Here is a 25,945-nt window from a genome sequence, read left to right on the forward strand (position 1 = left end):
TGTTGATATACTGCCATACCTCGAAGTTCATGAAAGAGATCTCTACTACTACATAGTAGAAACTGGAAGAATAGATGAGTATGTATAATTTAGTTTTCTAAACAGTTGACAAGATTTATGATTGTTGTTCATATATTATTTTTATAACTTCATTTTAGGAATACATGTGTGTATGATGATGATTTTACTTGGGCATCCAAAGAATTGTTCAACTCACTGAAGCCCCTTGAAGAAATCAAATCTGGTGTTATTGACTCATGGGCTTCACATTTGAACAACATTGAAAAAGAAAAGCCAACAACTTCACTTGCACGCTTTTTCATGACAACATCTCCAACTGTAAGTAATCTAAAAATTTATATAAAATATTTGAATTACAGATCTCCTTAACCAAATATGTTAATTGCAGAATTTCAATGTTACAAATCGGCCAGAAAGTTGGAATACTATGATGGCTACGAACAAATTCATTGATGAAATAGAGAATGAGATTCAAAAAAAACTAGACTTTGATTGGAGAAACATTGATTTGGTAATTAGATCTAACAATTAAATTTTTGAGAAAATATTAGGATGTGTTCTTTGAATGTAATTTTATCTTCAATGTCATATAGGTCTTCTTTCCAATCTGGGAACACCGACGTTACTACCCGGTAGTATTTTGGCTGAAACAAAGTAAGATTGAGATCATAGACAACAAAAAGGTTAATGGCATGGAAGCATTAGAGGAGTATGGCCATGAAATTGGTTTACTGGTATGATTTTTTTATATTATTGAAATAGTCTCTACATTCTGTTGATATAATTTATGCACAAAGTTAAAATATTTTTTATTTGTAGTTTTATTAATTTATTAATATATTTACAAAAAGATATGTTGGAGGCATACTACAAAAAGAAGAACTTGTTAGACATATTCGAAAATATTAACAAGTCTTACGTCGATATTCTTTCCTTGAAGTGGGCCAGAAGCAGTAACATAAAGGACTGTGGTGTCTATTTAATGAGACACATGGAAACTTATGTTGGAAAAAAAGATAGTGAATGGAATGTTGGCTTCTCTGCACACAACATAAAGATACTTCAGGTACTGCATGGAAGATATTGCTACAACTTGATTGCATCAAGTTACAACAACCAGAGAGTGCCCATTTTAGAAGTAGCTGATGCATGAATGGAAGAAAACAAGCACAGATTGAATAGTTTAAACAACAAATACAAAAAGTGGTTTGTTAATAGAAAGTAGTGAAACAAAATTTGGGATGTATTTAACGTTTAATGTTGTTAGCTTTCTTGTTTTGGGATGGATTTCAAAACAGCTACTACTGTGGTTTCTAACTTTTGAACTTATGAAAATGTATATTTTCTGTTAATTTTGTTATGATTCACATGACTTATTATTATTGTTGATATGGCTTATAATTGTTATTGACATGACTCATAATTGTGGTTGACATAATTCTATAGATACTTAAAATAGTAAATAATATAGTTGACACAGCTTTAACGTGTAATTGACATGACATTTATGTATCGTTGACATTATATGCACCATAGTTAGTATAATTGTTATTAACATGACTTATAATTGGTGTTGACATGGCTTATACTTATTGTTGACACAGTTCTGTGCATAGTTGACATGACTTATAATTGTTGTTAAAATGATTCTGTGCGTAATTGACATAGTATGTAACGTAATTGAAATGGGTCTATACGTAGTTGACATGACTGACATGATTCAATTTGTAGTTAAAATACTATGTAATATAGTATACATGCTTATATATGTAGTTGACACGGCTCTAACGTGTAGTTGACATGAATTTTATGTACCGTTGAAACGATATGCACAAAAGTTGATATAATTGTAAAACTAATATAGTTGACATGGATTGTACGTGTAGTTGACATGGCTTAAAACATAGTTCACATGACTAGTATATGACGTTGACACGAAGTTCACCATAGTCGACATAATTATATTAGTTGTTGACATGGCTAGTACGCATAGTTAACATGGTTTGTAACATAATTGACATAACTTGTACTTGTAGTTGACACGATATGTAGCGTTGTTGACATGACTGGTATGTTCCGTTGACACAATGTACATCATAGTTGACATAATTATATTACTTGTTGACATGGCCAGTATATATAGTTGACTTAATTTTTAAGTGGTTGACATGTGCACATTAAAAACATGAAGGAGCATCAAAGCAAGGCATGTCCAACTTGTATTGAAATGTCAACAACTTATAACCAAATGTCAACAATTTGTATAAAGGTGTACAACTCAGAAAACAAATCTTATAATTAAAAAAACAGAATCATAAATAGATGTCAATAGAGATTAAAATCAGATATAAACAACAAATGAGAAAATGTCAATAATTTGTAGTCTATGTCAACAAATAAAAAAAAAACCCTGACTATTAAAAAAAAAACAATCATGTCTCCTTTCTGCCACAACTTCTAGCATTATGATCAGTAATTTTGTGACACTTTCCACAACGCCTATGAGGTTTATTTGCTTTTTCAATTGCTTTCTCTATGCTTGACTTAATCCTGCTTTTCTTGTCACTTGCACCTCCTTTTGTGCTAACCACATCTGGAGCATGAGCAGTTATTTCTTCAGGAACAGCAATACCATATATGTTCATGATTGAATCATTTTTATCAAGAGAAGACGATCCAGCACAGTCATCTTTAAAGATTTGAGGACCAATACCCGCAAGCAAATTATCCAAAGCAATCAAATGATCTTTATTTCTAAAAGCACGCTGATATAGACCAAAGTAACGACCATGACATCTGTTAGCAATCTTTAGTTTGTCATCTTTGTTAGAACCTGCGCACATATAAAATGTCAACAGCATATATAAGATGTCAACTGTCTATATAAGATATGTCAACAGCTTAAACAACACATGCTAAAACTTAAACTGAAATATGTATAGAAAACAGTTTGCATACCTCTGTCAGACGCGCTTTCATCAATTGTGAGACCATGAACTGCCTTTAGTAATTCACTTTTAAGCCAACGGTTACCAACATATTTCTCTGGAATATTGTTGACATCTTTGTTTCTGAGGATGAAAAAAAGGTGGCTGCATAGATAACCACACCTTAAAAATAGTTTACACTCACATTCATATGACTCAGTCTCTATCTCATGTCTAACTGTAAAGATCTTCTTTCTAGCATCAGAAACTTTGAAGACCTCGATGTTCTCCAATGTGGACATGCTAATCATCCGACAACTCTTATCAGCCTCAACAATCAAATCTTGTACCACTCTAAACATCCTATCTGTGTAAACAGATCCCAATTGCTTCTCAAATGCTAAATCAGTGACATATTTTGGAGTGATTACAGAATCATAATAGTCAAGCCTTTCAGTTTGATTCCTTTGAGCATCAATGGCATTGTTATACTGAAGAGTGAAGTCAGCAAAATTGAACAACGGTTTCGAGTACCTCTTAAAAAAACTGTTTTCAGATTCTGAAAAAGATGTTGTTCTCATTAAAGAACCCATAGAAACATCTCTAAAGAAGGCTGGGATCCACATCTGTCTGATCAAAAACATATCCTTAAACCACTTATGATCTTCTACACTATATTTTTCAACAATACTAGTCCATAATATATCAAACTCATCCGGATCTAACAACTCTGACCAAACACAAGACTTAAACTCCTTACTAAACTTTTCTCTATCAGAAATTGATTTAGGTATCTTCTCAAATAACTTGCTTATAATATGCCACATACACAAACGATGCCTTGTACCAGGTAATACCTTCTCAATGGCAAGCCTCATTCCCCAATCTTGGTCAGTGATTATGATTCTTGGAGCAACACCCATGCATTCAACAAATACAGTGAAAAGCCATGAAAATGCATCACAATTCTCACCGGATACGAAACCAGCTCCAAACGCAATAGGACACCCATGATTGTCTTTCCCGGTAAATGGACCAAACACCATACGGTACCTATTGAACAAATACATCAAGACAAAACATCAATAATGTCAATTATAGGTATATGCTATGTCAACTATTAAATCAGAAATGATGCAAAGTACAAATGTATCATATGTCAACTACCATATCAACTACTATCTATGTCAATTAATAAGTATAATAAATAAACTACCTGTTTGTTGAATATGTTGTATCAAATGCTACAACATCTCCAAACATGTGGTAATGCTTCCGAGACTCAGCATCAGACCAGAATAAGCTCACTAACTTTTTATCTTCAGGTGATAATTGATATTTGTAAAAAATGCCTTCACAAATTCTCTTCTTCTCTTGCATCTGATTTAGGATCATTTGCACATCCACTTCTTTTAATTTCTCTTTAATATCACGTGAACAATTCCTAACATCACTCAACGTACACCCAACAACATCATAACCACCGAAAAACTCTTTTAATAAGTTAAAAGTAGAGGTAGGACCGATGTTAGCTTTGGTGCAATCTTCAACAAACTTGTGATGAACATCATTCAAACTCCGATTACCTTTCATAAATCTCTTATGATATTTGTCAACCATGGTATGATTGTGTTCCTCAACAAACTGATGCACAAGGTAATACTTATCACCAAAATCAGAAAAAAACTTAAAACTAATTCTCGCTCCACATCCACACCTTTTCGTGCCACGTCTACGTCTCTTCTTTGAAGATACTTCATCATCATCAGACACAGTACCATCCTCAGATACATTAACATCAACATCCAATGAATCTACTGTATAAAATCCTTGTCTATTGCAAACAATATACTGAAAAATAATAACACCACCACTAGACCTATTCCCAAATCTTCGACAATCAAAACAACACTCCTGAGCATACTTTTCATAAAATGAAATTCCTTCCTCAAGAGAATAAAATTTTTGACCTTCATAAGGCCTCAACTCAGGCTTGCAAATTGGAATAACAGACCCTACAACATAGAATATTTACTAAGGAACATAAATCATGTCAACAGATTTTCAAGTCATGTCAACAGAGAATGAATCAACAACATAACAGCTTTAGTTATCTCTAAAAAGGTGGCTGCACTCTTGTAAAATTCTTAGACAATTGTTATAAGTTATGTAAGCCAAAATATCAGAATAAGCTTCAAATTACAAGGATCAAAATGTCCAGTTTAATTAGAATACACCGATTAAAACACATGATGTCAACAGAATAATTAACATGTACACATAAATCATGTCAACAGAGCATAAATCACCAACATAACACAACAAAATAATGTTAATGAAACAGAAAGTGAACAAAGAGCATGACAACAACACAGAATATTTACCAAGGAATATAAATCATGTCAACAGATTTTCAAGTCATGTCAACAGAGCATAAATCAGCAAAATAACACAAAAAAATCATCTTAATGAAAATCAAACCAAACTACCTCCACCACTCATAAATCATGTCATCAGATTTTCAAGTCACATCAATGCAAATCAAAAGACTTAGGTAAATTACCCCTATATTTATCTCTAAAGAGGTGGCTGCACTCTTGTAAAATTCTTAGACAATTGTTATAAGTTATGTAAGCCAAAATATCAGGACAAGCTTCAAATTACAAGGATTAAAATGTCCAGTTTAATTAGAATACACTTATTGAAACACACGATGTCAACAGAATAATTAACAAATACACATAAATCATGTCAACAGAGCATAAATCACCAACATAACACAACAAAATAATATTAATGAAATAGAAAGTGAACAAAGAGCATGGCAACAACACAGAATATTTACCAAGGAACATAAATCATGTCAACAGATTTTCAAGTTATGTCAACAGAGCATAAATAAACAACATAACACAACAAAATAATGTTAATGAAACAGAATGTCAACAAAGAGCTCATAACCCACACTTTTCCCTTGAAAGCTCACAACTGATTAAGAAAAAGGGTTAAACAGTCTACACCTAAAGTATCCATAGATTCCAAACTCAACCATGTTTCTCAACCTTCTAAGTATTTATGGTCTTTTGCTTAGCCAATAACTAACTGATTTTTTTAAGTCAAGGACTCTGATTATGGTCATATCATATGTACTTTTATATTCAAGAAAATCCAACAAAACATTGATCCACTAAGACTAACATTTATTTCCTCAGTCAAGAATTATTGAGCTGATTTCTCAAGTAGCTTCAGATAAATCAAAAAATTACCCCTACAGTTATATCTAAAGACGTGGCTGCACTCTTGTAAAATTCTTAGACAATTGATATAAGCTATGTAAACCAAAATATCAGAACATGCTTCAAAATACCAGGATCAAAATGTCCAATTTAATTAGAATACACCAATTCAAACACACTATGCCAATAGAATATTTAACAAGTACACATAAATCATGTCAACAGAGCATAAATCACCAACATAACACAACAAAATAATGTTAATGAAACAGAATGTCCACAAAGAGAATAACAACAACACAGAATATTTACCAAGTAACATAAATCATGTCAACAGATTTTCAAATTATGTCAACAGAGCATAAATCACCAACATAACACAAAAAATTCATGTTAATGAAAATCAAACCAAACTACCTCCACCATTCGTCGACGTAGACTCGGAATAAGATGAAGAATCCATCAAATAACACTTAGCTGTTGATTATGAACTGAAATCGAACCTGAAGATGAGAAAAAAAAAAAAAACTAATTAGGAACAAATTTAACTGGGCATCAACAAATAAAGGATAAAAACAGAATAAAAGTGGGTATAATCGACCGAAAAACGTCAAAATCAACAGAGAAATCCGTCGAAAATCCATCGAACTGGTCGTCTGTTTTTCGAAAATTGAAGCGCAAATCAGATATCGTTGAAATCGTTGAAATCGTCTGAGTCTAATTTTGTGAATCAATTGAATCATAAATCGTTAAAATAGATTCAATCAGTGATAGTATTGAATCGTTAAATTCTCAACAGAATCGCCACTGTAACTTGAATATGATGAAGAACCCTAAATTAAAACGCGAAAAGACCATTATACCCTTTCATATTAAATTAATCTAATACTCCCTCCGTCCCAAGGTATTAGACCAACTTTCCTTTTTGGGATGTCCCAACATATTAGACTCATTTCCTTTTTTAGCAAAAAGCATCTATCTTATTTTATTCTCCACCTACTTTTTTCTCTCTTCTCTCCCCTACTTTTTCCCTCTTTCATACGTTACTCTCTCCACTTTAACTATTTAAATATCAATTCCTTAAATCATGTGCCCAAAAGAAGTGAGTCTAATACTCCGGGACGGAGGGAGTAATATTTATTGTGTGGCAAAATCTGGACCACTCATTTAATAAAAATGAGTGGCTGATATTGCATCTCATTTCTCAATTAGCCTAACTAATCTCAATTGATCATGATCCCATATTCTATTAATTTTATATTCTATTAGTATATATAAAATAAAATATTATATATATATATATATATATATATTAATATATACTATTTTTTCGGTTTTTCTGTTTTTTTTAAATTACGGTTTTTTTCTGTTTGGTTCGGTTTTTGGTTTTTCGGTTTTTGCTTTTTCGGTTCGGTTCGGTTTCAATTTTAGCCTAATTTAGTTTTTCGGGTTCGGTTCGGTTTGGGCAAAAAATCGAACCGAAACCCGAATGCACACCCCTACCCTAAAGTTTGTCTCATTTCACTTTTTACCATTTTTGGTAGTGGACTCGAATGCACACCCCTACCATATTCTATTTTATTATACAACTAATATATAAAAGTAGGACCCACAATCCACTAACTTTTTTCAACTCATTTTCTATTACATTTCTTAAAACCTATGCTGGGTCAAAGTGGGACGATATTTAGAAAACGGAGGTAGTATATTATACTGTATATTTATATTAGTAACATATTCACTTAGTTGCGCAAGTGGTTAGCCACTAGGACTAGCAACCTCGCAGCATGAGTTTGATCCCCGTCAAGCTCAGTTGGCTTTATTATTTAAATTTGTCTTTTTACAATTTTTTGTGATGTCTTTTATTTTTCTGACTGCTAATATTAATAAAAATATTTTATGTTTTATAGTAATTCATAAATTAACTTATTTCAAAATTTACTCAAAATTGATAATTTCATATTCTTGTGATGTATTTTTATTTTTCTACAACTATTATAAATAAAAAATTTCACGTTATATACTTCATCACTTCATTGCTTCATTATCTATCTCGAGTTTTCATATCATTTAATTATTCAATTGTTATCAATATATTGGACCCCCAACGGCAGAATCCTGTGTCTGCCACTGCTCGTATTAACGCATACCGTAATCAACAGGACCTGATCAATGGCCTGATTTAGGGCATCAGAAGTCGCATCGTCGTCGGGATTAATTTTGCTAGAGTGAAAAATGAGAAAAATAAGAAATGAGAGGGAAGTAAAATGTGAAATGAGATCGGAAGGTATAAGAAATAAAGGTGAACATGGGACATATTTATAGAGTGAAAAATGAGAAAAATAAAATCACAAAATCATGTCCTAGAGCCCACAATAGCGAATTAAAGCCCAAACGATCGATTATCCACCCTTGGGTCACCGACTATGTGAAGGGCAGGTGGCTGGGGAGATGACTGACTTGGGGTGGGTACCTGCAACAGTGGACGATATCCGGACTACCATCTATTATATTACTATGAAATCTAGGGATCATTGACTTATAGTTGTTGTCATCCATGTTTTAGTTATTATTCAATGACATCTCATTATATATATATTCTCTCGTGATGGTAAAATATTTATTATTTACAATGAAATTTTATATTATATTATTTTATAATTTAAATGAAAAAATAAGAAAGTATAAGAAAATATAAAATAAAAATAATATTCTCTCTATTTAAAAAAATATACGATTTTAAGTGGGGAAACTATTCTAAATTAATGGGATGATCTAGATAATTGGATCGGTTGCACCGCAATTTCTAGAAAGATTAGACCAAACGCATGTGAATTATGGGCAGACTTTCTGCATAATGGTGGGGACAGCCAAATTTATATTCATAAGCTTTCCCAATTTTTGGTTCTAGTCCATTTCATTGCCATCACACGTTTTGACAAGTGCAAATAATAAATGAAATCACGAATCACCCATTGCGAACCATAACAGAAACTAGAATTAAGTATACATATTCAATTAACCTAGTAGTATTTTATTAGCCGAAAAAGAAAAAAAAAATGGAGTATATAATAAAGTAGTAAAGGTCTATTATATTGGAAATTACTATTGTTTAACTAATTGGAATGGCGAAACTTGTTCTCATCGGATAGCAACTTGGCAAATCGACCCAATGCATCTCCATTAGTACCCTCTCCTTGAACCGGGACCGGCCTGCCCGTCTCGAGATCCACCCTCGAAATCGGCTTCCTCAGCAGATCCGCACCGATTTGCACAAGCGCTTGCAAATTCTTCTCGGTTGCAACATCCAGTGAAGACGCATCCCCCACCAAGCCATCCTCCTTTTCAAGTCAAACGTTCAAATTATTAGAGTGCACTCTTTTTCATAGAACTTTCACATCATTGGTAAAAATTAGATTATATTCTTCAAGCAATGTAAATAATTTAACTACCATTTTTTTTTCTCGATTTCACTCCATAATTCGTTTTAATATCTTCCATCCTATGAGTAATGAAATGTGGGACCACTAAATTTTGAATAATGTCTTTTTTAAAATAATTATTCCGATTAACATGCTAAATATCCACAATTAAGTATCTTATTTTGATTCGGTTCAGAGTTTCAAAAACTATAAATGAAAGTTAATAAAAAAATTGTGGAATATAAATCAAAATTTAATTTTTTATTGATTTTAGGATAAAATACTATAATAAAATTACTTGGTGAAATGTTGAATTTATCTATAAAAATAATAGTGATAAAAATAAAATGAGACTTACAAAATGTATATGAGACAACAAAAAAGTGGAGGTATTATTTTAACAGAGGGAGTATGTTTTTGCTCTTGTGGCTATCATTATTAGTCTATTGCAAAATAAAATGGTTAACTAGAGTTGTACATAGATACAATAAAATTATTGAATAAAAGTAAATAAAAATGATCCCAGTTCTATGTATATAATACTATGTTTATTCATTTACTGATCCATCCTAAAAAAAATTAAAATATACTACTGCTTTCTTATATTTGGTTTTCTTATGATAAATTTGCAACAAAACCTCAACGACGAGTTTGTTAAAGAACATGTTGCCGATGGATGAAGATTCATTTGTTATTTTGCGTACCTGAATTCGCAGGTAGTTTTGTTCGTTGCTTATTGATTGGAAAACGGTGGAGACATGGATGTCAACCATATCTGAGCTAGCATCTCCAAAAATAGTAAGCAATGGCGAGGCACCATCGTTGTATACCCAACGGAGCAGGCCCCATCTGGCCGCATCCTTTGCATTGTACTTCTCTTGAACTCGACCGAGGCCCGTGCCTAGGGACAGCACCAACATTTTGGTACTGTCCATGGGCTGCATGTCTGCTAGTTTGAATCTTCCCATCAATATTTCTTTAGAGACTTGTGTTATGGCTAATAGTGTCTGCAGAGACGACATTTTTCGAAACTCAATATATTTTGATTCAAATGCTTATTTATTACTCCGTCCATAAAAAATAGTTTTATTTGCCAACCATACGAGTTTTAATAAGAAATTGGTAAAGTAAGAGTAGAGACGGAGCCAGGAATTCTATATGAGTAAGGAAAAAATATATATAAAGACATTTTAGGGATTTAAGAAGGGGCATATGTGAGAATATTTTTTAAAAAATTAGAAATTAATGATCAAAATAGCATATATGATTTTTTTTTTTTGAGTGGGGCAATTAACCCGTGTGAAACTACATTAGATCCGTCCATGAATAAGAGAGAGGATGAGAAAAAGTTGGTGAAGCATGGCACAAAATGGAGGAAAAGGTGAGAAAAGTATAAGAGAGAAACTTTCCACTTTTAGAAATGAGACTATTTTTTGTTGACATTCTAAAATTGCGAAATAAGACTATTTTTCGTGGTCAAAGATAGTAACATGTAATGTAAGGTAATAATATGTAGGTACTCACGGGATTGTTTGCTGCCACGCCTCCGTCCACGAGGTCAAAGGTGTGTGTTTGCCCGCCGGCATCTTTAGTTTCGAAATAGTGAGGTGGGAGATAAGTTGGAGCCGCGGAGGTGCCAAGGCACACATCGGATAATAGAGCATTTTTATAAACATTTTCTTTACCCTGTAAGATGCATAACATATTATATTAAATTATAAAATAATTGAATTTATTATATAAATGAAATTATCGCCCACTCTAGTTCTAGTATGTAAACTTATGTGCGATAGTAACTATATATAGGGGTCCAGTGCATGGACTAATGTATATAAATAAATGAATGAACTTAATTAAACTTAAGATAGTAGGGATATACTAATAAATTACGTACATCATTTGTGGTGAAAATAACTGGCTGGAGGCGTTTGATGTTGAAGGTAGGAATCACAAGATTCGTCAATGTGTGGCTTATAGTGAGGTTCCCTAGCAATGCTTGGACCAACCCTTTCAGATACTTGCCGTCGTATTTGGGGCCGCCGAATAGATTCGTCAGCCTCCCGACAAAGCCTCTCCGGCTAAAACCACCAAAAATTTCTAATTAAAACACAAATTAAAAAAAAAAAAAAAAAAAAAACAAAAACAAAAACAAGTAGTACTATTAATGTGGAACACCTTTTTTCAGGGAAGATTTTGGGGCATTGCTCCAAGTAGAAGTTAGTGATGTTTGTCGCAGCGTACAAAGGCCGGTTGTCGGGTCCTGGGGCCGTTAGCATGGTTGCGATAAGCCCCCCGGTGCTTGTTCCGGCGATCACGTCCATGTAATCAACAATTCTTGCATTCGGACCATCTAACTCCTATTTGATAACATTAGTGTACATAGTCTCTATTTAAAGATAATATAATCTTTGGCTTTAGATATTAACCAGTCAGTAAAATAAAAAGATGGAAATCGAATAAAAATATGAAACCTGGAGTTTGGATTCGAGATGGGCTAGTATTGTGGCCGGAATAATGCCTCTGATGCCTCCTCCGTCGATGCTCAAAACAGTCACCATTTTAGCTCTTGTTTGTGCATACGAAATCGGAAAGACTATCAAGAGGACGACAAGACCAAGATAGATGCCTTTTCTATCCATTTTTTCCTCTATTGAGAAGGTAATGTGGAGGAACTCGAGGTGAATGCTACTATATGTACAAAAAGCCCAACCATATATTGACTTTAATTTTTGTTGTGTTTAATTGAATTTAAAGTTTGTTGGTAAATTTCTACCAGTGCTGTCGTTGTCAATGTGAAACTAAATATGCCATCTTCGTATGTTTCCATTATCATTTGCTCTCAATCAATAACTAATTATTTAGTCCTGGTTTTCAAATATATTGGCGTCTAAAACAAAATCAATATGCAAAAAAAGTTATGAGTAATCGTTTATAAACTGAAATTTTGATTGCCGCTTTGGTTACGGTACACGTATTTTCATTATCTTTTTATTCATTTATTTGCAAATATAAGATTAATGATATTTATAAAATTATAAACTACTCCCTCTAGTTCTCGTTACCAATAGAAATAAAAAAATAAATGGAAAGTTTATTGATGGACGAACGAAAATAAAAAAATTAAAAGTTCATTGGTGGACGGAGGGAGTAATTTTTATCTCAATTTGTATCACTAATGTGTGAATATATTGTACTTTCCCGTCCCACTTAAGATGACACATTTTTTTATTAGTTTGTTCCAAAAAAAATGATACATTTTCATTTTTGGAAAGTTTTTCTCTCCAATTAATACACACAACCGTTTTTTCTCATTCTATGTAAATATTCATTTTTCTTCTCTCTATTTTGATACTTACATTCACTTTTTCTCTCTCCAATTAAACACATTAACCAATAACTCCTAAAATACCGTGCCGGTCAAGAAATGTGTCATCTTAGCCGGGACGGAGGGAGTAGTAAAAATATGTGTAGTGAATTATATTTCAAATTAAAAATTTACTTATTAAACATTAAATTCATATACTCCCTCCGTTTTTTAAAAATAGAAATATTTGAAACGACACGGGTTTTAATGTTCAATTTGGTAAAGTAAGAGAGAGGGAGAGAAAAATTAGTAAAGTAAGAGTGAGGGGGAGAAAATTTGGTAGAGTAAAAGAGGGAGAGAGAAAAACGTAATGGAATTAATGTTAGTAGTATAAGTGGTAAATAAATTGATATATAGGAGTGTAAGGATTTCCTAATATAGAAAGTTTGAAAGTTGCTATTTTTAAAGAACGGACCAAAATGAAAAGAGTTGTTATTTTTAAAAAACGGATGGAGTATAACTTTGTCGATTTAAATAATTTTCACAAAAATATACTCCCTCCGCCCCACAAATGATGTCACACTTTCCTTTTTAGTTTGTCCCACAAAAGATGTCACATTTCCATTTTTGGAAGAAGTTCTCTCTCACATAAATATAAAAATAATAATTTCTCTCTTCATTTAACACACAAAATAAAACCTCCTAAAATCTCATGCCGTACCACAAGTGTGACATCTTTTGTGGGACGGAGGGAGTAACATATTAAAAGTAATTTTATATGAATGCTAATGAGATCCTAATTGTATAGTTCGAATGATGTTATGTTAATAAATTGATATGAAAATTATTACTCCCTCCGTCCCGGCTAAGATAATACAGTTTTTAGCCGGCACAGGATTTTAGGAGTTATTGATGAAAGTGTTTAATTGGAGAGAGAAAAGGTGGGTGGAAGTATTAAAATAGAGAGAGAAAGAAAGATGAATATTTTAATAGGGGTGGGAAAAAGTGGTTGAGTGTATTAATTGGAGAGACAAAGTTTCCAAAAAAGGAAATGTGTCATTTTAGTTGAGACAAACTAAAAAGGAAAACGTGTCATCTTAAGTGGGACGGAGGGAGTAGATTTTAACATATTGACACTTTTAGGATCTCATTAGCATTTCATCACAATTTTACAACAAAAGAATGCCTAAAGACATAGAGAAAATATCGTATCTAGTATCTAGATATAAAAGTTTAAAAATGTCTTTATGCCTTTGGAGGCATTTTTATTGCAAAATAGTGATGTATAATGAAAATTACCATAAATATAATAACAACTTAATCCAAAAACTACCCATGATATTTTTATAGCTCAAGGATAGTTTGCGAGCAAAATGTATGGTTCAGGAACCACTCGCGTATTTCTATTCTAAAATCTAGTAAGTAATATCCGATGCTAATTGATTGGTCTTTGTAATGAATGCACTACAATATTATTCGCACTTTAACCTAACTATATTTATTACTTCTGTCTCAAAGTGTTATTTTAATAATGACTATACTAATTTTAAATAAATTGATAATTTGTAATAGAAAGAAAAATAGTAAAACATTATTAACGAATTATGATTATATCTGGTTTGAGAATTAAACCGAATGAGACGTGAATTATGACCAACCCCACAGTTCACTGCCGGCGCAACGTGTTAAACGGGGGAATAGCTCATTTCCTATGCACGCCAAAAACGACATTATAACATACTGTTTCATTCAATTTCATTAAAACTTAAAACTTTTTCATTTTAAGATTATTCCATAATTAATATAATATTTTTTTAAATAAAAATAATATTATTTTTATTTTTTTAAATTTTTTATTTTTTTATTAACTCACTGAATAATACTATATAAAATTTCGTGATAAAAAATAAATGTTTTATTTATAATAGAAGGAGGAAGTATTTGACTACAAATTTTTCATTGCTTTGACTGAAATCATCAGAAATCGGTTATTTTATCATTCTAGAAATGGATCAATACCTGCGGCAGACAGAAATATAAACAAATGTAAAAAACAGTTTAAGCTAGGAAATTTCATTTTATACGACTAGAAAAGAAATTTATAATTTGACAATCTCATTTTATACGAAAGAACTAGAAAAAGAAATTAATAAATGAGAGAAAATTAAGAGCGGTGGCATTATGTAGCTATGCAGTTAGTCGTTCGAGATAATATAGTATTTTCGTGTTTTGGATTGAAAAAGTCACGATTGTAAATTGAACACCGAGAACTTCATTTTTATTGGAATCAATTCAGCGATTTTACACATTAAATTATGATATAATAAAAAATTGATTTAGAAAAATATTCATTCATTTTTAAGTCAATTATTTCCCTTATCTGATACACCAGAAAATGCAATGTTCCCAAGAAAAAACTGAAGAATATTTCTAATTTTGGCACGAAAGATAAGAATAGGGGTGTCGAAACGGGTACCCGTGGGTATCCGCACCCGATTTTGCGGGTACCCGAACCCGAAAATTAAAGTTTTATGGTACCCGATACCCGACCCGCAAGCAATGCGGGTATCCCGAATTCCTGCTGCGGGTATCCAAACCCGCATATGCGGGTACCCGTACCCGCACCCGCTTCATGTCCCGCTAAGTAATGAAAAATTACTGTTTGATATAATAAATTTTGGTTTTCCTCCTTTTATTTATCATGGATGTGGGAATGTTCTTGCTTAAAAACTTCACCTAATACTAATAGTATGAAATGTTCCTATGCCATTGCTACTAACCATTTTCTGCTCAAGTTAATGAAAAATATTAACTCATTAATTGAAAGAAATAATTTCACTAATACTTCTATCATTTTGCAGCTTTTTTATTCAAAAGTGCACATCTGAAATGGTGATATAAATACTATGGAATGTATATTTAGAATTAGTGTGGAGCAGCCGAGCAATTAACTATACATATCAAACATTATCCAATATAGATGTAGGAGAATAAAAATTATAACATATTTGAATTATCACTTTGGGTTCATTATATATTTAAACTCATTTTATTTTTAAAAATTTGAAAGTAATTAGAGAGGAGTATAGCGATAGAAATAAGAAAGGAGAGAGTTAAGCAAATTGCCCTGGCTCTTTCTCATGCTTGGTTGTCCCACATCGAGATTAGATATATGGTGGTTTAATTTTGTGTTGTATAAATAAAGGACAAATTTTAGATTTAATTAAAGTTTGAATCGAGCAATTGCTCGGGTAATTGGGTATACCCGCTCGGGTATCGGGTTACCCGATACCCGATAATCTCCTAGTTTGAATACCCGATCCCGAACCCGACCCCGACATTTGCGGGTAGCGGGTGCCCGATACCCACCGGGTATGGGGTCAGGTTTGAAAATACCCGTTACCCGCTACCCGTTTCGACACCCCTAGATAAGAATATGAGTATACCATTTATAAACTATTCCTAAAATGAATTCCATTAAGGCTCCGTTTGGTATACGAAATTGGAATGGAATTGGAATTGAATTGGATGGAATTGAATCAATTCAATTTCAAATCCTTTGTTTGGTATACTTAAAGAATTGATATAGAATTGTAATTCAATTCCAAATCCTTTGTTTGGTATACTTAAAAAATTGATTTAGAATTGTATTATAATTTCAAATACTTTGTTTAATATCTGAAATGATTGACATTGATTTGGAATTAATTATCATTTTTTAAAAAATAACTATCTTTGACAATAATCATATTCACTTGATATATGTTATATACTCCATGTAAGTTGAATAAACAGATAAAAAAATTATTATATTCCAATGATCAAAAATATTTTTATTGACTATGATTATATCATAATTCGTAATATAATAATAATAATAATAATAATAATACAAAAAAAGATAATAATGATTAATACGTATGTAGGAGTATAATTATCTTAAAGTTCTCATCATATCAACACATATGCATATATTATTCAAATAGATATTAAAATACTACAATTTGCATCATGTAAAATACTATTCCCTTCGACCTACTCAAGTGGTAAAAGAACATAGGTAAAAAAGTAGTGTACTAATGTTTTAATATGACATCTAAAGTTCAATGTAATGAGAGACTAAGAAAGGTTGTGAAAAACTTGTGACAAACGACAATAATCGTAACACAAAAAAGCTACAAGAATCTTTACACCACAAAAATAATCACAATAAAAAAATAGACTTGTATAAAACAATGAAAACAATACATAGATATGAATGTCGATAATAATTAGGAACAAACAAGAAGTAAACCATACGTAACAAGTGATTACAATAGTTTCATAATAACATCATAAAAGTTAGTTTCGCCTATTTTGATAATGGAGAAACATAGCTTCAACTAGACTATCCCTAAACCTAGTCCACTCATTTGTAACTTGAACAATTGTAATCCGATCTGAGTGTTGAGTCGCTTCCATCTCATTATGATAATCACGACTCTCATCCTCTTCATCATGATCATCACCTTGGTGAGTAACTCTTATTTGAATCTCAGTATCAACTTCGGCCAATAATAGATCTTTTCCTCTACACCTCTACTTTTGTGCTCAACCAGCATCATCAACCATTGCAACTAAATGAGGCTTCATTCCAACTATATAGATAAATCACAAATGATATATGCAAATAAATCAACATTAAAGACACCCAAATGAAGACCACCACACCAATCATATTCACTTTAGATATAATCTAGTAATGTAAACTTAAACTCATTTTTTGCAAATAAAAAGAGTAAGCAACAAAAGGATGAAAATAAATAACAAAGGGATGACAGTAACAGAGCAGTAGCTACTACTCTTCAATCATTTCGAAATAAAGTTTGGCAGAGTGGTATAAAAAATCTACTAGAGTAATAGCAAAGGGATGACAATAATACTTGAATAATGAAGAACCATACCTTATTATTAGCTTTGTTGGCAACTGCCGCTTTCGCCTCTATAAAACCAAAAGAAAGCTTTTGCAAAACAGAAAGATAGAGATTTAGGAAACGTGTAAACTGTGGTGACAACTAAATGATCATAGTACTAACAAAAGGCTTTAGATTATCTCTTTCTATCTTCTGCCACTCAAGCACCCAAAAAATGAAATGTAAAACTGTTGTTAAGTATATCATATAGAACTTGCTATGTGAAAAAAGTTTTTGGCTTCTGATTATTGCATGCTTTGTGAGGCTAGGATATCTAGATCAGTAAACAGTTTGGTGGCTACTGTCAGGATCCCTGCATATTAATACATTATCAGCCAACCAATTAACTTTGCAAAGAGACCATTTTCATTAGCAATCTATAAACTGATGCAGTAACATCTAAAGTTTTTGGTTGTTGATTGTTGCATGCTTTGTGAGGCTAGGATATCTAGATCAGTAAACAGTGCGATGGCCCATATACTTAATTGGAATGAGTCAGAATCACAAGTTGGGCAACAAACATAGCTAAATATCCACGCCGAGTGCTAATTTCAAAATCTTCCCATACAAATTCAATCCTCAATTCCTCATAATTAATTTAACTAAATTTCATAACTATTCTTTGAATTTGCCCAATAAATAACAAGAGGAAGAACACAGCGGAGATGGCGTGTAACTACAATCAATATGACCAAAAAATTTTATAGATTTGAAAAAATGGAGATTTGAAAAAATTGGCAAAATTGAAATAAAATCAAGCACAAACAAAGTAAGAAAAATAAATTTCTGATGACCAATAATACCTGATCGATTGTTGTTAGATGAAGGAAGCTCTGCAGAGAGGGGAGGGTTCCCGTCGCAGAGAGAGAGAGAGGGGGAGGAGAGGGAGAGAGGTAGATGAAGGAAGCTCTCCAGAGAGGAGAGGGTTCCCGTTGCAGAGAGAGAGAGAGAGGGGGAGGAGAGGGAGAGAGGTAGATGAAGGAAGCTCTCCAGAGAGGAGAGGGTTCCCGTCGCAGAGAGAGAGAGGGAGAGAGAGGTAGATGAAGGAAGCTCTCCAGAGAGGGGAGGGTTCCATCGCAGAGAGAGAGAGGGGGAGGAAAGGGAGAGAGAGGAACTGAGATATTTGTTTGACCCGTTTTTTGCTTTTGACCCGGTTAGGATCTGCGATTTTTTAGTTTGACCCGTGGAATTGAGACGTGGATTTGGAATTCTTCATTTAAAATTTTGGAATTGAAATCATGCAATTTAAAATTTTGGAATTACAATTCATTTCCAAATCTACAAATTATTTTGATACCAAACAACAAATTTGGAATTGAAGCTTCCAATTCCAATTCCATGAGTTGAATTCTGGATACCAAACACAAATTGTTTATTCCATAAGATAAGTTATCTTTTATTTTATTTTCGGTAGGCATTATCTTCTATTCTTGTTAGTGTTTTAAATGTGACACTATGTTTAGATATTGTTGAAACTAGTGAATCAAAGAACTCCATGCATGAATGAACACAAACAAACCAAAATCATACCAAAATAGAGAAGAAAGATATTTTTATTGAACTGAAAATGTAGATCATCCTCCCTCCTTCTGCCAGTAAGAGTCTCATTTCATGATGGTACAGGTTTTAAGAAATGTTAAGAAAAGTAAGTGAAAAAAGTTAGTGGAATATGAGTCCAACTTGTATATATATTAGTTTTAAATAAAATGTGAGTAGAATGAGTTAGTGAAACGTGGGACTCTATTACCATTTATGGTAAAAATGAACCGGGACTCCTATTCGCGGACGGACTAAAATAGAAAAACTAAACTCCCAGTCGCGGACGAAGGGAATAACAAACTTGCAACTAATTCCAGCGGCTATATCCAGCTCATTCAAGCTCGTCAGCTCAACGACTATATTGAGCTTGGTTTGATTAGCTCCCAACTAGTTCAACAGCCCTCCTCAAGATGGACTATACAAAGTACTCCTATAGTTCATCTTGGCCAATATTTTCTCAAACGCGACAACACTCAGAGGCTTGATAAAATATCAGCCAACTGTAAATCATTTTTTATGTTCATTGGCTTTACTATCCATTATAGAAACTTTTCCCGAACTGTATGACAATAAATTTCAATGTGTTTCGTTCGTTCATGGAAAACTGAATTAGGACTAATATGTACCGCTGCTTGATTCTCACAACAGAATGGGATTGCTCTCTTCATCTTGATTCCAAAGTCATCAGTATTTTAAGCAGTTAACCAAACCACCTCACAAGTAGCTTGTGCCATGGCTCTGTATTCTGCTTCAGCAAATAATCTTGAGATAGTGTTATGTTTCTTAGCTTTCCAAGGAATCAAAGATGAGCCAAGGGCATGTCATAGACTTTCTTGTATCAGGGCAGGCTGCCCAATCCGCATCTATAAAAAATGCTAAGTGTAGGAGTGGTTTCACTTGGTAGAAAAGTTTATGACCAGATTGTTAGAAATATAGTAGCCTTTACACAGACAAACTCTTGCTATTACAAAAGAACAAAAAAGTAGAAGGTAAATTATACTAATAAAGTAAATACAACGAAAGAACAATATGCAAACTATTGTCTTCTTTAAGTCGAGTCGAGGTATCCCTCTCTCCACAAGACGAGATACGCCCTGGCTAGTGCTCACAGATTGACGCAACGACCCCAAAGATGAAACGACTTTTCTCCTACGAGTAGAAGCACCTCAAAATCGTAGGCACCGACGAACTTAAATTGGAGGCGAGAACCAAGCAATGCAATGCTCCAAAATGCAAACTGGAATACTTGAGAGCTAGAGAAAAGAGAGAATGCTTTGATTTGTTGTGTTATTCTCATATCTCAAATCCACCTATTAATAAATAGGGGAATCTAAATAAAAGATCTTGCAATCAAGACACCTCATTATCCTTTTGGAGGTTACCTTAGGTGAAAGACCATGAGTATTGGGAATGAAAAGCTAAAAGCCTTTTTACATATTTCTCACATTTTCAACGATCCCCCACATTGATTAGAGCACTGCAAGATCAAACCAACACTCGACGTGTATGCATGCATGCAAACTCTTTGCTCAGTTGTCGATAAATGATACCGCATTTGGGGAGGTAACGTGTGATTTTAATCCTTCCATAGTCAAGACTATCAGACATACCGGCAGCCTAGTGGATGCAATGCCTTGAACTATTCTTCCTTGGTGTATGCCTAGTCAATAGCATCAGCACTATATTGACTCAGCTCCATCAGTTCTCATGTTTGTGTCCATTTTGGCCATGGAACACTTCTTTGGAATTAATAAGTGACTCACACACATGAAGCAGCCCCACTTATCACTTACATAGGTGATTCTTTCATGAGTATCATGTCATACTATATCTCTTTGAGATTTCAAGAATCATTAAAAGTCAACAGACTTAACCTCTTACCACATGCATGTTACAACACTCTATGCTTTCTGAAGAATGAGCGAAGCTAGAAATCTTCCAAGTGTTGCAACTATATTCATATAGCTTCGTTTTCACATTGGACCAAGCCCGTGAGATCTTCAATTGTATGGTTGGGTTACCATTAAACTCATATTCTAAGATGTTGTTTTCAATCTCATTCCTTTTGGCCCCACTTATCACTTACGTAGGTGATTCTTTCATGAGTATCATGTCATACTATATCTCATTGTGATTTCAAGAATCATTAAAAGTCAACAGACTTAACCACTTACCACATGCTTGTTACAACACTCTATGCTTTCTGAAGAATGAGCGAAGCTAGAAATCTTCCAAGTGTTGCAACTATATTCATATAGCTTCATTTTCACATTGGACCAAGCCCATGAGATCTTCAATTGTATGGTTGGGTTACCATTAAACTCATATTCTAAGATGTTGTTTTCAATCTCATTCCTTTTAGCAATTTATGCATTTGATAAGGTTTAAACTTTTCGTTAACGAATCCTCTAAGTTATCCACTAACTTTACACAGTCAACTGCGATAACACTACATGAGATCAATTGCCTTATGGTATTATGTCACCGACGAATGTGTCGACACTTATTGTAAAAGTCACTATGTGCTTTACCTATAGCTGCTTTGCTATCACATTGTATCAATACTGTGGGCACTGGCGAACATGGAATACATTCTAGAAAATTTTTGAGCCACCCAACTTCTTCTTCAGCTTTATCCTATGCAATAAACTCAGATTTCGTGATGGAATGAGCAATACACGTCCGTTTAATTAACTTCCACAATACAACGCCACCCTCCACAGTGAACACTTACCCACTTGTCGAAAATGAGTCTTTTTAATCACAGATCCGATTTGCATAACAGTACTGATACGCTCGGATTTTGCACTATTTTAAGGCCATTATTTGGTCCGTTTTTACTATCAAAATCACTGTACATGTCCATTATTTGCATATTTTATACATTTTGGTATTTTGACGTGTTTTGTGAGAAATGTGCATATTTGAGCCGAAAAGGGGAGTAAAAACGCATAGTCTGGAAATCTGGAGTCAGACGGCGACCAGCGACCGCCGCGAAGTTGTACGGCGACCGCGGGCGCCCGGCGGTCAGAGCCATGTGGCGGTCCGCCTCGGAAATTTACACTAGGAGAAGAGTCTCGCCCGGCGACCGCCGGAGGACATGTGGCGGTCCACCACCGAAGGGTCAGAGTCTCTGGACTCCAACGCGGCGACCGCCGGCCAAGGTGCGGCGGCCCGCCGGAGAAAGGCGGCAAATCCGACCAGCCCTAGATTTGCTCCAAGACTTACCAAATTTTGAAGATCTTTTCCTTCTATGATGAGGAATAATTTTCCCCTATAAATAGGACCTCAAGCTTCATCAAAAAAAAAGGAGAACACATTCATAGAGAAAGAGAGTTACTACTTGCAATATTCATAGAGATCAAAAGCTAGAGTACTTCAATTGTGCAAGGAGTTGGAGAAGGATTTCAAGAACATCAAGAACGACAAGGATTCTACCTACGGGTTTTATTTGCTTTAGTTTTATGTTCAAATTGTTTTCCCTTCAATCTATGTTTTTAGTTTATTCAATTATGTGTAACTAAACTCATAGGATTCTAGGGATGTGTTAGTAGCAACTTTGGTTATACAATTCCGTTTTCTATTTAATATCCGTTTTGTTTTTACTTTGTTTCTTCCCTAAGTTAATCATGATGCTTCGTAATTGAGTGACACAATTATGTATGATTTAATATAACTTGCTTCATAACTGTGACAGAGTTCTAGCGAGTTAGATCCACTTAGTAGACACTACAGTTAGCTTCCTTTAAAACGACACTGTTAATTGAGAGTGAGGACTTTTCAAGGGTCTTAGGAGCTTTTTGGAGTTACGTATTAGGATTGACAACCCTAATGTTAGTAATCAACGTTTGTATCGCATGAGCATAAGCTAGGTGACTCGTCCTTTCAAAGTATTAACTGTGCTAGGGTATTGTAGTTTGGAATTTGTATAACCATAAAAGTGAAAGCACATCCCTGGAATTCCCTTATCTCTATACTTTTCTCTCCGTGATTTGCTTGCATTTAGTTGTTTACTGCTTTTAATATTTTCTGTTTTCAAAAATTTTCAAAAAAAAAATTCTTGTTTCTCCAGATAGTAATTGAGTTCTAGTAGGAGATAGACACTTTGTGTACGTCTTCCCCGTGTTCGATATCCGGTAATAACCTTTTGCTATACTATACCTACTCTGTATACTTGCAGGTATTTATAGTGCAAATAAAAAGTGCATCAAGTTTTTGGCGCCGTTGCCGGGGAAGACAATTCACTTTGGAGTGATATCTTCAAACGGATAATTTTACTACTTTGGATTTTTATTGCTTTCTGTTTTAATTTTTTTTTAGTTTAATTTGTTTTTGTTTTCGAGTCTTGCAGGTTTTGTATGCGAACGCGTTCTGGGAAGTACATCTTAGAGCCGCTTGATTTAGAACTTGAAAGAACTCGTAGAATAATAAGAAGTGAAAAAGGATCAGGAACAATGGGTGACCGAACAGATATTGAGAAGCTGCAGGAGATGGTGAAGTTGCTGATGGATGAGAGAGATGCGGAAAGAGCAGCCCGAGAAGCCATGGAAAAGAAGAACAGAGAAACATTACCTGTGATGAACATGTTCAATCATGGGAATATGATCACTTTTCCTGACGGTCCTCGTATTGATGCTAACAATTTTGAGTTACGCATGCCCCTTATCCAAAGGGTCGAGCAAACTCCTTTTGCAGGTAGGGCGACTGAAGATGCTAATCGCCATCTCTCCAAATTCGTGGAAATCGCAAACACTTTGAAATTAAATGGTGTCGACGACGATGCCATACGGGTAAGACTTTTTCCATTCTCATTGATTGATTCTGCTAAGGAGTGGTTTGAGTGTATGCCACCAGAAAAGGTCTCCACATGGAAGGACATCGTAGCTACCTTCCTCGACAAATACTACCCGCCAGGCACTATTTTGAAGCTCAAGAGTGAGATCTTTCAGTTTATACAAGGCCATGACGAGCCCCTCTATGAGGCATTTGCTCGTTTCAAAGCTCTTCTTCGAAAGTGCCCAAACCATGGTTTTTCCATAGACCATCAGGTAGGAATCCTCTATAATGGATTTAATGAAAAAATATGTGCTATGCTTGATTCAGGGGCAAATGAAGGATTTCTAAGAAAGACAGGAGAAGATGCCATGGTGGTGATCGAGGAGTTCGCCACCAACAGTCGGGGGTGGTCGAAGGAAAGGCATGCCACGAGAAGAGTAGCAGCCATAGAAGAGGCCGAAGAAAGTTCTTTTGCTAAGGAGCTAGCAGAACTTAGAGTCAGGATTGATCAAATGGACGTCTCGAGGAAGGAAGATCCAATTCCGGCAACTTCCATAGTGGCGGTCACGGCACCCGAAACTGCCGTGTCAACTGTGGAAGAAATCAACTACGTGCAAGGAGGCGGTCCCATAAATTACAATAACAATTATTGCCCTAATCAGGGGGGCGGTAATTTCAATAATTATAATGGGAACCGTCCGCACCCAAATCTTTCTTATTCTAACAATAATTACTTGCAACCCCCTGCAGGATTTAATGTTAGCAAAGGAGGAGTGGTTGAGCCGATGAAGAAGGAAGACAAGTATGATCAAGGAATCACGAAGATTTTGGAAGTAATTACGCAAGATAGGAAGATTAATGACACCAAGATCGGAGTGGTCGAAGCAAGGATAAACAACCTCGAGCAAGGAATGAACACGATCTCGGCAGCTATAACCAACATTACCACTCAAATGGAGCAAATTCAGAAGAAGTTAGATGAGGATAGAGCAAAGGCAGCAGCAAGAGTGGATGATATTAACAAGAAGTGGGTGGCGAAGCAGAAATCTGGGGACTGCCCAGTCGCCGGCGGACCGCCGCACACCCCGCAGCGGCCCGCCACTGAGACGGCAGAGTCAACCACGCAGAAGGGGCTTGTTCGGAACAATGGAATTGTGCTCCCTTTCCAACCAAGGAGGAAGTTTAAACTCGAGGAGCAATTCAAACATTTTTTGAATATGTTTTGCAAAGTTCATACTAATATTCCCATGGTCGAATCATTGCAGGAAATTCCAAAATATGCAAAACTTTTGAGGGAAGCGGTGATGAGAAAGAGGAAGCCGACCTTAAGCTACCGCATCATTGTAGCGAAATCATCCAAAAAGAGAGGGTAGTAAAGCAAAGGGATCCGGGCCAGTTCATTATAAGATGCCGGATTGGAGAAGGGAAAGGTGACAAAGCACTGTGCGACTTAGGATCGTCCATCAATCTCATGCCACTGAAGTACTACGAAAAGCTCAACATCGGGCCACTCAAATCTTCAGACGTAACACTCAGGTTGGCCGATAACTCGTCCATCAAGACTGTAGGTATGATTGAGGATGTCCTAGTTAAAGTTGATGATTTTATTTTTCCCGCCGACTTTATTGTGCTTGACATGAAAGTAGACAAGAACGTCCCTCTAATCTTAGGGAGAGATTTTCTTGCCACTTGCAAAGCTTTGATTGATGTAGGCCGTGGCGAGATCACAATCAGTGATAATCATAGTCAATCCACCTATAAGATTGAG

General features: G+C 34.5%; 1 protein-coding gene, 1 long non-coding RNA gene and 1 other non-coding gene across 3 annotated transcripts; all 3 read right to left on the reverse strand.

Annotated features, from left to right (window-relative positions):
- Nucleotides 1-9,133: 9,133 nt before the first annotated feature.
- LOC125195961 (patatin-like protein 3) lies at nucleotides 9,134-12,312 on the reverse strand. Its single transcript, XM_048094271.2, has 6 exons — nucleotides 12,078-12,312; nucleotides 11,782-11,963; nucleotides 11,501-11,684; nucleotides 11,131-11,292; nucleotides 10,311-10,613; nucleotides 9,134-9,525 (listed from the first exon to the last, which is right to left on the reverse strand). The coding sequence occupies exons 1-6, from the start codon at nucleotides 12,243-12,245 to the stop codon at nucleotides 9,301-9,303; spliced, it is 1,224 nt and encodes a 407-aa protein (XP_047950228.1). The 5' UTR covers nucleotides 12,246-12,312; the 3' UTR covers nucleotides 9,134-9,300.
- A 4,799-nt stretch (nucleotides 12,313-17,111) lies between these two features.
- LOC125195963 (uncharacterized) lies at nucleotides 17,112-18,987 on the reverse strand. The gene is made up of 3 exons (XR_007171809.2): nucleotides 18,666-18,987; nucleotides 17,854-17,910; nucleotides 17,112-17,547 (listed from the first exon to the last, which is right to left on the reverse strand). It is a non-coding gene; the product is annotated as an uncharacterized LOC125195963 (long non-coding RNA).
- A 5,339-nt stretch (nucleotides 18,988-24,326) lies between these two features.
- On the reverse strand, nucleotides 24,327-24,433 carry LOC148927529 (small nucleolar RNA R71). Its single transcript, XR_016129728.1, has one exon. It is a non-coding gene; the product is annotated as a small nucleolar RNA R71 (small nucleolar RNA).
- Nucleotides 24,434-25,945: the final 1,512 nt, after the last annotated feature.

This window comes from Salvia hispanica, chromosome 4, assembly GCF_029641045.1.
Source record: "Salvia hispanica isolate PSC_SH4W2 chromosome 4, Shi_PSC_v1, whole genome shotgun sequence".
NCBI lineage: Eukaryota > Viridiplantae > Streptophyta > Magnoliopsida > Lamiales > Lamiaceae > Salvia > Salvia hispanica.